The following is a 16,863-nucleotide window of genomic DNA, read 5'->3' as shown; positions in this document are numbered from 1 at the left end:
TACTCCCATGTTAGGGTATAGTGTCCCAGAGCTTAGTACCTTATATACTAGCAGTGGCCATATTATTCCTTCCCTACTGCCAGGCTACCCATATATAATGCCTGCCTGGAGCTAATTGAATTTAGTAAGGCAGAGGGCATGTCTGGACTCTTGCCTCCTGGAGGCAGGTAGTCCTGATTGCTCTCCTGTCTATGTTGATAGGTCTCTCCTTTCTTCCCTATGAAGCCATTCAGTTGGTGCTATTATGAAGCCTTTTTTAGAAAAGCTTCTCTTCACTCAGGGAAGGCCATTTCTTATTCCCTGTTTTTATCCACAAATCATCTTTTTCCAGAAAAGATAATGGAACTGTTGCCTGAACGTTCTTTCCTTACTTCACTCATAATGTTTACTATCTGCCTAAACATAAAAGGATTCCCAGTATCCTGGTATTTAACTAGCATAGTAGACATAGCAATTTTTTTTTTTTTTTAAAAGATGACCAGTGAGGGGATCTTACCCCTTGACTTGGTGTTGTCAGCACTATGCTCTCCCAGTGAGCTAACCGGCCATCCCTGTATAGGGATCCAAACCCGTGGCCTTGGTGTTATCAGCACGACACTCTCCCAAGTGAGCCACGGGCCGGCCCTAGACATAGCAATTTTATTAGCGTAAATGCTTTAATTTTCTTTTTGTTTTTGTTGTTGTTGTTGTTGTTGTTTTTTCATTTAGGTGGTTCCATATCTTGGATATTGTAAATAATGTCGCAATGAACATGGGAGTGCATATATCTTTTTGACATACTGATTTCATTTCCTTTGGATATATACCCAGCAGTAAGATTACTGGATTATATTGTAGTTCTATTTTCAATTTTATTTATTTATTTTTTATTATGAATATTCATGAGATACAAAGCTAATTGTCATCCCTCGTGCCCATGATGCGAGGGCCAGCTTCATACTGGCAGCATACCTATTACCAGAAATTGCATTTATACACCATGTCTCCCACCCAATTTTCCCCAACCTCCCTCCCCCTCCCCCTGTCCCCCCTCTCCACTTTGTAGCCCAAGGAATGTTTTCTCCCTCTACAAGAACAATGCACTACTCTGGTCTTTCCTTCCTTCTTTCTCTTTTAGCTCCCACATATGAGTGAGCACATGCAGTATTTATGCCTCTGTGCTTTACTTATTTCACTCAGCATAAGTTTCTCCAAGCTCATCTATGCTGTTGCAAATGGTAGAATTTCATTCTTTTTTATGGAAGAGTACTATTCCACAGTGTATGTATATATATATACCACAGTTTCTTTATCCAGTCATCCATTGATGGACATTTAGGTTGGTTCCATGTCTTGGCTATTGCAAACAGAGCTACGATGAACACGGGAGTGCAGGTATCCCTTCGACATGATGATTTCCATTCCTCTGGGTATATACCCAGAAGCGGGATTGCTGGAACGTATGGAAGATCTACCTGTAGTTGTTTGAGAAACCACCATACTGTTTTCCATAGTGGTTGTAATAACTTACAGTCCCACCAACAGTGCAGGAGTGTTCCCTTCTCTCCACGCCCTCACCAGCATGTGTTATTCACTGTCTTTTTGATTATAGCCAGTTTAGCTGAGGTGAGATGGTATCTCAGTGTAGTTTAAATTTGCATTCCCCTGATGACTAGTGAGCATTTTTTCATGTACCTGTTGGACATTTGTATGTCTTCCTTTGAAAAGTGTCTACTCAGCTCCTTTGCCCATTTTTTAATTGGGTTGTTTTTTTACTGTGTAATTGCCTGAGTTCCTTGTACATTATGGATATTAATCCCTTGTCGGAGGCATAGTCAGCAAATATTTTTTCCCACTCTGTAGGTTGTCATTTCACTCTGTTGATTGTTTACTTTGCCGTGCAGAAGCTTTTTAGTTTGATATAGTCCCATTTGTTTATTTTTTCTTTGCTGCTTGTGCTTTCAGGCTCATGTTCATAAAGTCTATGCCTAGACCTAGTTCCTGAAGGGTTTCAGCTATATTTTCCCTTACCAATTTTACAGTTTCAGGTCTTATACTTAAGTCTTTAATACATTTTGAGTTGATTTTAAAGCATATGGTGAGACGCGCATATCTAGTTTCATTCTTCTGTATATGGATATCCAATTTTGCTAGCTATTACCATTCACAACAATATGGATGGACGTAGAGAAAATCATATTAAGTGAAACAAGTCAGGCACAGAAAGAGAAATACCACATGTTCTCACTTATTTGTGGGAGATAAAAATAAATAATAAATAAATAAATATACAAACAAATGCGGGGGGGAGAAGAAGACACAACAATCACAACAATTCCCTGAACCTGTTAAGACAAGTGAACAGATATGATGTAGTGGGAGTGGGGAGAGAGGGAGGGGAGAAAGAAAAACAGGTAAAGGGACATGAAAATCAACTACAGTGTATACTGAGAAGTTAAAAAAAAAAAGGAATGGTGGAGACAAACCAATCAGCTGATAAAATTTTTAAAAATTTACTTATTTACTTATTTTTTTGGCTGTTTGGTACAGGATCCAAACCCTTGAGCTTGGGGTTATCAATATGATGCTTTAACCAACGCAGCTAACTGGCCAGATTTTTAAATTATTATTGTTTTTTAATTTTTATTATTTTTATAATTTTATTTATAAAATAAATTTTTTTTATTACTCATTTAATTAATTAATTTTGGGGGCTGCTGACCAGTATGGGAAATTAAATTCCTGACCTTGTTGTTACAAGGCTGTGCTCTAACCAACTGAGCTAACTGGCCAGCCCCAGGATTTTTGTTGTTGTTGTTATGAATATTCATGAGATACAAAGCTGATTGTCCCCCTTTGTGCCCTAAATGTGAAGGCCAGATCCATACTGGCAGCATGCCCATGACCACTAATTGCAACTGTATCCTGTGTCCGCCACCCAATTATCCCCAACCTGCCTCTCCCTCCCCCTTTCCCCACTCCACTTTGTATCCCTAGGTATGCTCTCTCCCTCTGCAAGTCCAACACACCACTGTAGTCTTTCTTTCCTTCCTTCTTTCTCTTAGTTCCCACATATGAGTGAGTACATGCAGTATTTATGCCTCTGTGCTTTACTTATTTCACTCAGCATAAGTTTCTCCAAGCTCATCTATGCTGTTGCAAATGGTAGAATTTCATTCTTTTTTATGGAAGAGTACTATTCCACAGTGTATGTATATATATATATACCACAGTTTCTTTATCCAGTCATCCATTGATGGACATTTAGGTTGGTTCCATGTCTTGGCTATTGCAAACAGAGCTACGATGAACACGGGAGTGCAGGTATCCCTTCGACATGATGATTTCCATTCCTCTGGGTATATACCCAGAAGCGGGATTGCTGGAACGTATGGAAGATCTACCTGTAGTTGTTTGAGAAACCACCATACTGTTTTCCATAGTGGTTGTAATAACTTACAGTCCCACCAACAGTGCAGGAGTGTTCCCTTCTCTCCACGCCCTCACCAGCATGTGTTATTCACTGTCTTTTTGATTATAGCCAGTTTAGCTGAGGTGAGATGGTATCTCAGTGTAGTTTAAATTTGCATTCCCCTGATGACTAGTGAGCATTTTTTCATGTACCTGTTGGACATTTGTATGTCTTCCTTTGAAAAGTGTCTACTCAGCTCCTTTGCCCATTTTTTAATTGGGTTGTTTTTTTACTGTGTAATTGCCTGAGTTCCTTGTACATTATGGATATTAATCCCTTGTCGGAGGCATAGTCAGCAAATATTTTTTCCCACTCTGTAGGTTGTCATTTCACTCTGTTGATTGTTTACTTTGCCGTGCAGAAGCTTTTTAGTTTGATATAGTCCCATTTGTTTATTTTTTCTTTGCTGCTTGTGCTTTCAGGCTCATGTTCATAAAGTCTATGCCTAGACCTAGTTCCTGAAGGGTTTCAGATATATTTTCCCTTACCAATTTTACAGTTTCAGGTCTTATACTTAAGTCTTTAATACATTTTGAGTTGATTTTAAAGTATATGGTGAGACGCGCATATCTAGTTTCATTCTTCTGTATATGGATATCCAATTTTGCTAGCACCACTTATTGAAGAGGCAGCCTGTTCCCCAATATAGATTTTTGTTGCCTTTGTCCAATATCAGATGGCTGTAAGCCTGAGGGGTGATTTCTGGGTTCCCAATTCTGCTCCACTGGTCTGAGTGTCTATTTTTATGCCAGTACCATGCTGTTTTGGTTACTACAGTGTTGTAGTATAATTTGAAGTCAGGCAGTGTTATGCCTCCGGCTTTATTTTTTTTTGTTCAGGATTGCTTTGGCTATTCAGGGTCTTTTTTGTTCCATATGAATGTTAAGATTGTTTTTTCCATTTCTGTAAAGAATGTCATTGCTATTTTGGTGGGGATTGCATTGAATTTGTAGATCACTTTGGGTAGTATAGACATTTTCACAATGTTCATTCTCCCAATCTGAGAGCATGGAATATCTCTCCATCTTTTTGTTTCTTCTTTAATTTCTTTCAGTAGTGGTTTGTAGTTCTCATTGCAGAGATCTTTCACCTCCTTGGTTAAATTGATCCCTAGGTATTTTATTTTTCATGTGACTATTGTAAATGGGCTTACTTTCTTTATTTCTCTTTCTGTTAGTTCATTATTTGACTATATAAATGCACCTAATTTGGGGGCATTTATTTTGTATCCTGCAATGTTACTGAAATCATTAACCAGCTCTAGGAGTTTTTTGATAGAGTCTTTAGGTTTTTCTGTATATAGTATCATGTTATCTGCAAATAGGGACAGTTGTTGTTACAAGGCTGTGCTCTAATCAACTGAGCTAACTGGCCAGCCCCAAGATGTTTAAAAATAAAAATTTAATTGCTAAAAAACTGTATGAGTATTAAGATTTCCTATTTGGTAATAGTAAAAATATATAAATTCTTATTTTCCAGAGCATAAGAGACCACAGTGTGATTTAAAACTGCCTCCTCTCTAAACAAGTTAGACTAAATGTAGCCTGTCTACAAAGTGTATCACCATTGTGTTTTGAAATAAGAAGCTTCTGTAAGAATGTAATTCAATATGTTGCTTCCTTCATCAGGAAATTTTTGCTATGAGAAAAACTTCAGATTTTTTTCACAAAAACAGAAAAACAGTGTGTTTAGTAATGTAAATATTTTACATCCTGGTATATGCTCCTATCTCACTGCAGACTGATAACTAACATTTTATAGATTGGCATAGGTTCATGGCATATTTTGAGTAGCACTGCTCTAAATCACCTCCTTTGTCTTTAATTCAAGTCTACCCAATATTTTTGAACACCTTTTACATGCAATGTCAGAGTTCTGTGCCATTTCTCATTTAACAATGTATTTGAATTAATATGTATCTTGTTTTCTAGATGTCACCCAGTCTCCTTATTTATACTACAGAATTTTAATGCTGGTCAGAAAAAAGGACTATAACATCCAATAACAGTAACATAGCTATAAAAATTCTTAACAGATTCAAAACCCTAATTTAAAAATATATTATATAACAGCGTTTCAGAAAAGTGAGACTGGGTAATATATTGGCTTAGAAAACTTTGTCTTACTTTGAAAGAGATATAAAATCATCCATTTTTGAACACTAACCTAAATATTCCATCAGCTGCTCAGCAGTTATGATTTCCATCATCGGTGGAAGTTTCACCTGAAAAAGAAAGTATTATTTCTATAAAATCAAATGTATTAAAGAAAAGTATTTCTTGTAGTCAGGAACACAAGTACTTATGTGTATATATGTATCTCCTGTGTGTATACATTAATATTCACACTTACTTGAATCTTTATAACTAATCTTTTTAAAATATAAAGAAGTCAATTCTATCATCATATAATTTACAGGGTGATATAATATTTTATAGGAAACACGGAGAAATCTGTTTTCAAAGGCAAGTGCTATACCTTTCACCACCCACCATAACTATCATTAGGCACCTACAATAGTGTCTTGCATGGTAGAAGTGGTTAAAGGATAGGGAGAGGGAGCAAACATGTGACAGGTTGCCCATGCAGCAGTTTTACTGAAGACAGACTTCAACACAGCTCAGTATCCCATTCAGTTTATTTTGGCCCTTTTTACTGTTGAATGGCTAAAATGAACACAATACTCAAGTATGAGTTATACATTAGTTCAGTTTATCTTGGCCCTTTTTACTGTTGAATGGCTAAAATGAACACAATACTCAAGTATGAGTTATACATTGAAGAATTCACTGTATGATTCTATAATATAGAGTTTATAAGTTTATAATAATATTTATAATATAAAGTTTAAAAGCAGCAAAATTACACTATACTGTTTAGAGCTGCACACTTAGGCGATAAAACTATAAAGAAAAGTAAGAAAATGAATACTGTAAAAATCAGGATTATGGTTACCCCTAGGGGTAAGGGAAGGAGTTGTAGTTGGAAAAGGGCTTATAAGGGGCTACTGGGTTGCTGGCAATGGGGTATTTCTTGACCTGCAATGGTAGTTCCACTGATGTTTGCTTTATAATAACTTGTTAAACTGGATATCTCTGTTTTTTTGTACTTTTCTGTATGTGTTATATTTCACAACAAAAAAGTTAAAAGTAAATACATTATAGTCATATTTAAGATGAAAAAAGCCAGAAAATTCATTAAAGTTAATTCAACTACAACATCACATTAGTCTAAATAAATTTTTCAAATGAGTTGTCAGATGAGTTACATGGATAGTGCAGTCAATGATTATAAATATTTTAACTGAAATTCACAATCATACTCCATAGTATATTCCTAGAACAGGAGAAAAATAAATACCGTAGGATGGAAACTCAAAGTAATAACTACATCAATGACAGGAGAACAGCAATATAACTAAAAATTCTTTGGGAATTATTTTCTGTTCAACCAAGGAAGTCATTTACATCAGCAATTTCTCCAATAATTTCACCAAATGTTGAAGAAGGTGCTCTAGGTGTTTATGTTCTCAAATGTGGTAATGGCATGTCATAATTCTTTTTGTTTTAATCCATGAATAAAATAAGTTTTAAAACAGATCCCTGTAAAAGAGAACAGTGTCAGACCCTCTGAGAGCATACACAACAGTTGATGCTTATGATTTAGTCATCCAGTAGATTTATCACTCAGTGAAAACCAAGAGTTGTCATGGAAGTTTTTATCATCACCTCATTCTAAATTATTTTTATTCTCTGTAACATATTTTTTCTAAAATTTTTAGTTGACTTTTTAATTTTTATTATGATTATTGCTGTTGGGTTTTTTTTTTTAGCAGTTTTAGAAAAGTGAGTAGAAAATACAGAGAGTTCCCATACTTGGGATATTTTAAAATTGAAACTCACTGGCAAATTATGGTTCACCACCTATTTTTCTAAATAGAAAGTTTTTTTGGAGCACAGTCACTTTATTTGTTCATGTATTATCTTTGGCTGCTTTGCATTACAACAGCACAGTTGAATCTCTGCAATGGAGAATGTATGGTATGCAAAGCCCAAAATGTTTACTATATGGTCTTTTACAGGAAAAGTTTACAGATCTCTGCTTTAAGTGATTTTAATTGTTATTACATAATGCTCTATCAAGGTGTTTCAATACCATTTTTGAAGGCCTGATATTTATACCAGTGAAGTTTATATTCTAAAAACTGGACTTTCAGTTTTAGACCAATCTGGAAGTCCCATTTACACATAAAAATGTTTCTTAAATAAATTAAGGCTTAAGCATTTCTCTTATTCCAGAGAGATTCACTGCAGAAATGTATTCACCAGAAAATTTCATAAACAAATATGTAGCTTATTCTCTCCTTTGGTTAATGATTTAGAATAGACTCAAGCAAGGCCAAAAGTAAAAACAACAAAACCTTCTGTCTAAAGTGTTAACAAAATCTTAGACAGGAATATAAAACATCCTAAAAGTGATATACCAAGATTTTGATAACTCTGATTCTGATATTCTGAGGGAAGAGGTAAATGCAGGGGACTCAGAAATAAGAAATAAGAAGCAGCTTATATAAGTGATGGCAAGCACAAAAATGACCAGCTAAAAAATACTGATAATGGGTTGGCTGGTTAGCTCAGTTGGTTAGAGCACAGCCTTATAACACAAAGGTCATGGGTTTGGATCCCTGTACTGGCCAGTTCCCCAAAACAAAAACAAAACAAAAAAGAGAATACTGTTAAATGCTTAATTAGAATACTAATTAATAAGTACTCAAAAAATGCACAGTTTGAGTTCTAATACCTCTTTTTTTTGGCAACTGGTAGGTAGAGGGATAATACCCTCGGCCTTAGTATTATCAGCACCACACTAACCAACTGAGGTAACTGGCTAGCCCGCAATACCCCTTTAAAGATGGGGAGGTACTTGAGGAAATATAAAATTGAGTATCTGCCAATCTCTGCTCTTTAGGAAAGGGAAGTCAGGGAAAAATTTTAATACATTAAACATCTACTAATTGCCATTCAATTGCATGTTACCTTAATCCACAACAATCCTATGAAGCAGGCATTATTACCTTCATTCAAAGAATAAACTAAGGTTTTAAAAAGCTAATTTGTCTAAAATAAGTAGCAGATCTGACACCAAAGCCAATTATTCTTCTTCCGTTATACCAATATTTACAGACTTTTTAAAAAGAGCAAAACATTTTCAATGAAATCTTATGTAAAACATCATCTGAAACATATTTTAAATCAAGAACTGATGGAACTTTGTGACCAATGAAAAGTGGAAAATGATGGGGAAAGAATAATCAAACTTGACTGTAAGGCTCAGAAGATGCTAAAAATTAGAATTCACATAATCAATAAAAATAGGAAATTTGGCAAGTGAAGATAAATTTATAGAAGAAAATGACGTCTGCTTTAGAACTATGTCATTTAGTTTGCCATTCAAACAGGAAGTGAGTTGGAACTCAGGAGATAACATTTTTAATTCATACATGAATTATTTGATTCCTGTACTTGTCTGTTTTTGCATTACTTATGGTAAAATGGATCAACTAAATAATTTGATTTCTTCTTAGTTCAAATTTCACTAATTTTGAATATGGCAATATATATAGCATTCATATATTCAGCATGAATATATAGTATTCATGATTTTTTAGTTGAAATTATAAAGACATTATTCTTTTGAAAATATTAGAAGTATTATCAAAGAGAAGAAATGTAGCCTCCACCAACCTTTTTTCAAAATATAGACTTAGAAGCTTAAGGATCCTTTCAACATGCCTTTAATTCTGGCTGTAATAAATAAAATTTTATGTATTACAAACCATTATATGTCATGCTTTATATTTTAACTTCCTATATGTACTATTATTTATTACTAAGAATAATTACTGTAGTTAAAAATACTAAAATTCAGAAACGTAATAAATAAAATTTTATGTATTACAAACCATTATATGTCATGCTTTATATTTTAACTTCCTGTATGTACTATTATTTATTACTAAGAATAATTACTGTAGTTAAAAATACTAAAATTCAGAAACTTTGGAGAATCTAACTGGCTTTCTACTCACCATCAGTATTTAAAATCAGAAAAATTTTATGAGACAACCTCCAACTTGGAAAGGCCAATTTGAAACACTTTCTAAATGTGTGAATAAAAACAAAAATGAAAAAAAAAAACCACTTTCACTGTCAATGTTTATTGTAATTTAGACCCCATCCTCAGAGTAACTTGAAGGTCTATTTAAAACTTTTTAAAACCAACAGAAACTGCAGATATATTCACACATATTAAATTTTCAAGAATGTCCTATTTAATACATGCTTCAAGGTGCTTTAGAACAATGAAGAATGTTGTTGCAGTGAGATTTACCAGTAAAAAATTTACATGTAAAAGAAGACATCTTCAGTTCAAAATTCACTACCTATATTTAAGAAGCTTACCATGCTGAAAAATCTTCCAAAGAAAAACTGACAGTGAAACTTTTTCATTAACTGCTTGAAAGACAGGTGGGAATAGGGAAAGACAAGAGACAGTTAGTAGGCTACTGACGTAGTCCACATGAGAGATGAAGAAGGCCTGAACTAGCGTAGTGGCAATAGAAATAGAAATTATTAATTACTGAAAAATTTCCAAGAATGTATTTAACAAACTATGACGGTAAAGGCAAGCTTATTCACCATAGAACCCAAGAAAGGCTCTGAAATTAGAAGTTGTCAGATACTTGAGAAGACATGGTGTTGGAGTTTGGATGTGCTGTCTCCTCCAAAACTCATGTGGAAATTTAATCTCCAACGTGGCAGTGTTGGAAACTGATTGAATCATGGGGGTGGATCCCTCATGAATGGATTAATGCTCTCCCTGGGGAAGGGGGGATTAATGAATGAGTTCTCCCTCTATTAGTTCCCATGAGAGTTGGTTGTTCAAAAAGACCCTGGCACCTCCTCCTTCTTCCTCCCTCTCCCTCTCCCTCTCGCCATGTGATCTGGTATACCCATGGCTGCCTGCCGCTTTCTGCCATGAGTAGAAGCAGCCTGAGGCCTGTGCCAGATGCAGCTGTCCCAGAATCATAAGCCAAATAAACCTCTGTTCTTTATAAATTACCCAGTCTCAGGTATTCTGTTATAGCAACACAAACGGACTAATACACATGGGATAAAGCAGAGGGGTCTAAAAATGGAAGAAGTCTGTGTAAAGAGCAAGTGGTACCAGATTCCCAGGTATCTAAGGAATCATGAAGTCTATTTCTGCTCCACTGGCTTTCGCATCTTGCTTTGCCCCACACCTATTGTCCACCAGACTTACTGGTATCTTGAACTTTATCTGCCTAATCAAATATCCCGAGTAAGAGCTCAGGTTCTGGAGTGGGTGATAATCTTACCTTGGGCAAGTTATTTAAATTTTTTGCACCTCAATTTTCTATATAAGTAAAATAGGAATTCATGATGTGGTTGAGAAAACTAATAGAAAATACATATAATGCACATAAAATACTTAGCACAATATCCGGACACAAAAATGATTGAGTACTGGGCCGGCCCGTGGCTCACTCGGGAGAGTGCGGTGCTGATAACACCAAGGCCCCGGGTTCGGATCCCACATAGGGATGGCCGGTTGCTCACTGGCTGAGCGTGGTGCTGACAACACCAAGTCAAGGGTTAAGATCCCCTTACCGGTCATCATTTAAAAAAAAAAAAAAAAAAATTGAGTTCTTTTTTTTTTATAAGTACTTGATTTTTATAAACACACCTAATTAAATGGGTCACAGCCTATACCTATAAATATATCTATAAACAGCATAATTTTTTACAGCTAAAATGAAAGATTTAAAAAACTTAAAAATCAACTATCAACTCAAAATGAAAATGTATTCTCAGATATAAATCTAGATAAATTTACCTGCTGTTGGTTATCAAATTACAAATTTGAGCTAAAATTAAATTTAATGAATGGATTTCCTTCTTTCTTGATTTGTTGGATTATCACAGCTCAACTATTTAACAGATTATGAATGATCATCTACTCTCTATCAGTCCTAAGCCAACACACTTTCAACTCATTATTTACTCCATTTGATAATTTTAACTGTCATCTCACCCAGAATCACTGCACTTACTTCCTTTGGAATCACTCAAATCCTCCCAATTTGTTCTGTTTATTGATTTTCTCATGATTTCATTCTCCTCTAAAAAGAGTTGATCAACTGTTTCACTTTCAACTCTCTAATTCCATTTACCCTCCATGAAAAGCCCAAACCCTGATAACCCTAATCAGCCATCTTCCCGCTCCTTATTGCCAGGTATAAGAGAACTACTGGGGAAAAACCAAAAACCAAGCAAAATTGATATACTAAAAGTTTTTAAGGAATACCTCAATTTATTCATTGCTACTAAACTGTCAGTCTTTCTGCTTGTAGTTCAGATTCCTAAACATAAGCTCCACTGAGATTAGAACTTCTTTAAAATGTAGTGTACTTTTCTCACAAAATCTACTCCCTCAATTCTTTACAACCTCTCTCCTTCTTAATTACTGATGAGTTCAACAGTTCCTCTGCCAAAATGGAAAATATGGGGCCTCAATTTCCATCTATTTCTCTATCTTAACATGACCTTGTCTCTGTATCTTCGTCTTTCCATTACTTCAGAAAATGAGATTGTTGTTCATTCCCTCTAAAGAAATTTACCACCTATTCTGAACATTCCATATTATCCTGACTTTTCAGCAACCTTGTCCCCACACCTGCCCTTTTTGGCAAAATCTTTCCTACTCCATCAGCTCCTTGATGCTGTTGCATTTGACAATGGTAACTAACGCCCCCTCCTTTTTTTTTACTACATTCTCTCCCTACCACTATCATGACATTGTCCTATTTCTAGTTCTCATTCCACATCTTGAATTGTACCTATGCTGGTTTCTTTTTCCCTCTCTTACCCTTAACATTCTCCCCATCTTTTAATCTTTCTTCTTCTGTTTTCTTTATGTCTGCTGGACAATCGGGTGGGGGAGGGAGAGGGGAAATAGAGACAGGAGAGGGCTGGCAATTCGTAATTTCTCATACATATTGAGATGGAAAAAAGTTGAGAATTATTGCTCACCATTCTCTATGGGGGATTCATTTATTCTTAGAGCTACCACACTTAGATCTATGCAATTTCCCAATTAAATTTTTCTCTATAATTCTGACCTCTTTTCCGAGACCCAGTCCATGCTTCTAACAGCATAATGAACATTTATATTTTGATGTTTCACATCCAGACACTTCCAACTTGACACAACCAAACTTGGGCATCAACTTTCCCATCTAAAATGATTTTCTAGGTTTCAGATCCCTGCACCAGCCAGTTGCCAAAAATAAATAAATAAAAATAAAGATTTTCTTCATACTTTCCCTATCTTTGGAAAGAACCAACCAATCTCTATTACCCAGATTTGAAAAAAATGGTGTCATGGCCAGTTGCCAAAAATAAATAAATAAAAATAAAGATTTTCTTCATACCTTCCCTATCTTTGGAAAGAACCAACCAATCTCTATTACCCAGATTTGAAAAAAATGGTGTCATCTCCTTCATTTCTTATATCCAGTTAGTCATAAATTCATCATTGAGACAGCTACTTTTACCCTCATCAAAGAGAGGGGACAAAAAATTCCGTACCCAAAAGAGCTATCCTCATCAATTTTTCCTACAACCTTACCTCTATCCTAATCTCAAACTAAAAGCCTGCTTTCTTCCTATCATTTCCCTATCCAGCAATTCATAATAGATATATTATCAGCTACATAAAAAGTCTAAATACCCCTAGTAATGAGTCCCTTGGATCTCACAACTACTTTCACACCCTGTTTATTATTTTTCTCTACTACAGCATTTCTCAAACTTTTTGTTCTCAGAGTCCTTCACAGTCTTAAAAGTATTGAGGAACCCAAAGAGCTTTTGTCTATGTGGGTTATATCTATGGATATTTACCATGTTGGAAATTAAAACTGAGAAAAATTTAAAATGCAAGAATACACAGGCACGCATTTCATTAACTGTCACAGCAATGATATCACATATCATGCAACTCCATGACACTTAAGAGAGAATGAGCGAAAAAAGCAAAAACATCTTAGTGTTATTATAAAACTAATTTTGACCTCTAGAACCCTTGGCTCACTTTGAGAATGCTGCTCTACCTTGGTTCTTTTATCCATCTCTCTACCAATCATTAATGATTACTGATGACTGGTTTTTGTGGCCTCAATAGCCTGGAAGCAGAAAAAGGCTGAGAACCATGGATTTACAAAATAACCTCCAAATTAGCATGCCTGCTCATTCAGTCTGACTCAACCTATCAATTTTATTTCTGCTACTGCCATTTCCTCCCCCTCCTCCACTGCACTTCAACCAAGTTCAGAGATCACAAACGGAACAAACCCTTTTCTGCTTCAGCATTCTGTGAATACACTACTCCCTTTAGCTGTAAGGCCTTCTTTTACTCATCCTTCAGACTCAGTTCACAGGTTATCTCTTATATGAAGCCTTCCCTTGACACATCCCATCCCCAATTGCCCTTTTCTCTGTACTTTCATAGCACATTGGAGCTTCTCATATTGCACTTTAACTGTTTATATATGTCTGCCTCCCCAATAGATACTGAGCGACATACAGGTAGACTTGCATTATACTCATCTTTGCATTTTTAGTACCTCATATATAGTGGGAACCCAAACATTTGAGCATTCACTTGAATCTTTCAAGGAGTAAGTTCAATGGTCCTCTATCTCCAAATACTCCAGACCACAGTACTTGCTCTTTCCTCTGAACTTCTGTAATACTACATAGAAACTAATAGAAATTACTAGTGAAGAGCCTCCACCAAAGTAGCTCTTCTTTACCTTTTCAATTTTATTTTTTTATTATTCTCCAATATGAATTTGCCACTCTTGTCATCTAATAAACACACACACAAACACACAATATCCATTCTATTTTCATTCCTTTTGTTTATACTCTTCTCTCCCTCAGGAATTCTATTTCTCTATTATTTTAAATACTCTTCCTTAAAATCTTGGTTCAAGACCCACAAATTCCATGAACCTCTCTGGGACTGTGTCAGATCAAAGCAAAATTTCCCCTTTTTGGATATCTAATGCATTTCTATTCGTTTCATATAACCTACTATTTATTGTTCTTTAATAGTTTTAAGTCATGCTGCAACCCCAAATGGCTTGATATCTCTTCAAGAGCAAGCACTTTCTTCACTCAAAACAACAGAGTGCCATTATGCACCCAACAAAGGCAAGGTTTCTAACCTTATTTTCTCTCGTATCAGTGCTTGCTAGTAATAGGAAGATGAAGGCATGTAATAAATACTATTCCCTTTACTTGATTTTCTTCCTAACTGGTCAGAATAATTCAGGCTATATTTTTCTAGGGAACATTTTATCTATAGATATAATTATGAATTTGAAAATATAATAGGTGGTGTGAGATACATCTTCTTAGCACCTAAAACTGCAAGCTTCATTTACAGGTAACTCACTCTGAGTTTTCAATATACTTACTTTTGACGGTCTTTCCCTTTTTGGCCCCTTTACCTGAGATACATCTTTTCTTATTTTAGTTGTTATTGTTTTAGCTCACTTAACACATTCTGATGCATAGTTACTGGTGATGTCAAACCATTCAAACAGAGCCAAAGAAATGAGACAAGTAAAAATTATGAATAAAAGGAAAACATAATCTTTGAAAACCAAAAATTTAGGGTAAGTGAATCTCAGACCAATGCTTTTCCTTAAATGGAACTTTCTCTAAAGAGCCACATCTTCCCTATCATCATCCCCTTAAGTATCCACGCGCAAATGGAACAAGCATTAGTTGGAAAATAGACTAAACCTAACCATCAAAACCTACTCCATGAAATTATGGATTGATGGTAACTGAAGATCACTTTCTCCAATTCTTCACCCTTTAGCACATGTGCTAAAATCTGCAAGAAGGAATAACACTGGAAAATACAGTTTAAAATAATCATAAGATTTAGGATGCTCTCAGTCCTACCTGTTTGTAAGTATATCAACCACAACTGAATGTTGAACTTTTAAACGCTACAAGAGAGACCTGAGATTAGGGACTATTCTTTCTGATATATATAGGAACATTCTTTCAATAAGGAAATCCTGGAATGAACTTCATGTAAGAAGGGGGCTGATGAGTAAGGAAAGGAAAAAGGAAACCATCAGCTGACATACAGCAGCTCCCTCACCCTCTTTTCCACCTCCCCGAAAGCTGTAGGAAGTGGAAAGCTGTAGAATTTACCTTCCAGGCCAGAAGCAAAACATTGAGGATGGCCAGCAAAGGGCAGGGTCCATTCTCATTCTGGGTGATGATGGGTGTGTTCTCTTCCTTCCACTGTATCCACTTGATGTGATACACAGATTGTCCCGGGAAGCGTTCCTTGGAGGCCGCCAGCACCTGAGTGGTCTCCGGTCTCCTCCTCCTCCTCTTCCTTGCACAGAGGGACAGCCCCGGGCAACACAGCCGCACCCTCCTCCTCCTCCGGGATCCTGGTCTCCGCTCCCTCCTCACTATTGAATTCGGAGCTACTGGGGAAAGAATGCAGGTTAGAGAACGATTCCAGGGAGTCCAGGCTCGGCGATTCACCAGGAGGGCTCGGGTCGCTGCAACTGCTGCTGAGGCCGCCGGCACTGCTGGGCTCCTCGGAGCCGGCGGCCGTCAGCTCTGCCCGGCAGGTGCCGGCGGGATCCGGGCGGGCTCCAGTGTCTCCGGCCGGACCCAACCCATGGCCCGCCCCGGTCTCGGCTGTCTCCGGGGAGGCGGTCACCTTGTGCTGTCCTCTCAGAGGCGCCTTCGCGGCAACAAGACTCTCCAAAGCGCTCTCCTTCAAGTCCAAGCCCGGGAAGGAGCTGCAGGGTCCGGGAACCTGAGGAGAGCCCGCGGGAGAAGCCGAGTCCGGGGGGCTCCTGCCGGCGGCCGCCGCCCCCTGCCCATTCCCGCCGCCGCTGTCCGCTGCCCACACCGGAGGACCATCCCCAGCGGCAAGCCTGGTCTCCTGTCTCCCTTCCTGCGGAGAACCTGTCCCTGGCGCGAAAGATGTGGCAGTTAGAAGAGAAGTTGAGCTCCAAACTTTTTGTTTTCTGAAATTAGAAGCCAAATCACACTGCAAACGGCATTCAGGCAGGCTTGAAAAGTGTGGGGTATATCTCTGTCAAAAAGACTCCCTGGAGGTTCACCTTCTGCAAGCCTCTTTAATTTTAAGAAATGAGACAGCAGAATGTGCTTCTCACATCTAGCATGTAGGAATTCAGTTTTGCAAGTTCTATGTGAAAGCCCATTTAAGCCAATGAGGAAAACAGCTTGTGAGACTTCTGTTTCAAAATCTCTGTCAAAAAG

At 36.9% G+C, this 16,863-nt stretch overlaps 1 protein-coding gene across 1 annotated transcript in view; it reads right to left on the bottom strand.

Annotated features, from left to right (window-relative positions):
* FAM63B (family with sequence similarity 63, member B) overlaps window positions 1-16,863 on the bottom strand; it is a 72,752-nt gene that overhangs the window by 47,016 nt on the left and 8,873 nt on the right. The window contains 3 exon segments of the mRNA XM_008577128.1: window positions 5,618-5,675; window positions 15,769-15,942; window positions 15,944-16,589. Coding sequence (XP_008575350.1) covers window positions 5,618-5,675; window positions 15,769-15,942; window positions 15,944-16,589 — 878 coding nt within the window.

Source organism: Galeopterus variegatus, unplaced genomic scaffold (genome assembly GCF_000696425.1).
Source record: "Galeopterus variegatus unplaced genomic scaffold, G_variegatus-3.0.2 Scaffold1453, whole genome shotgun sequence".
NCBI classification, from domain to species: Eukaryota; Metazoa; Chordata; class Mammalia; order Dermoptera; family Cynocephalidae; genus Galeopterus; species Galeopterus variegatus.
The sequence above is the reverse complement of the archived record's forward strand: the minus strand, read 5'-3'. Positions and strand labels throughout refer to the sequence as shown.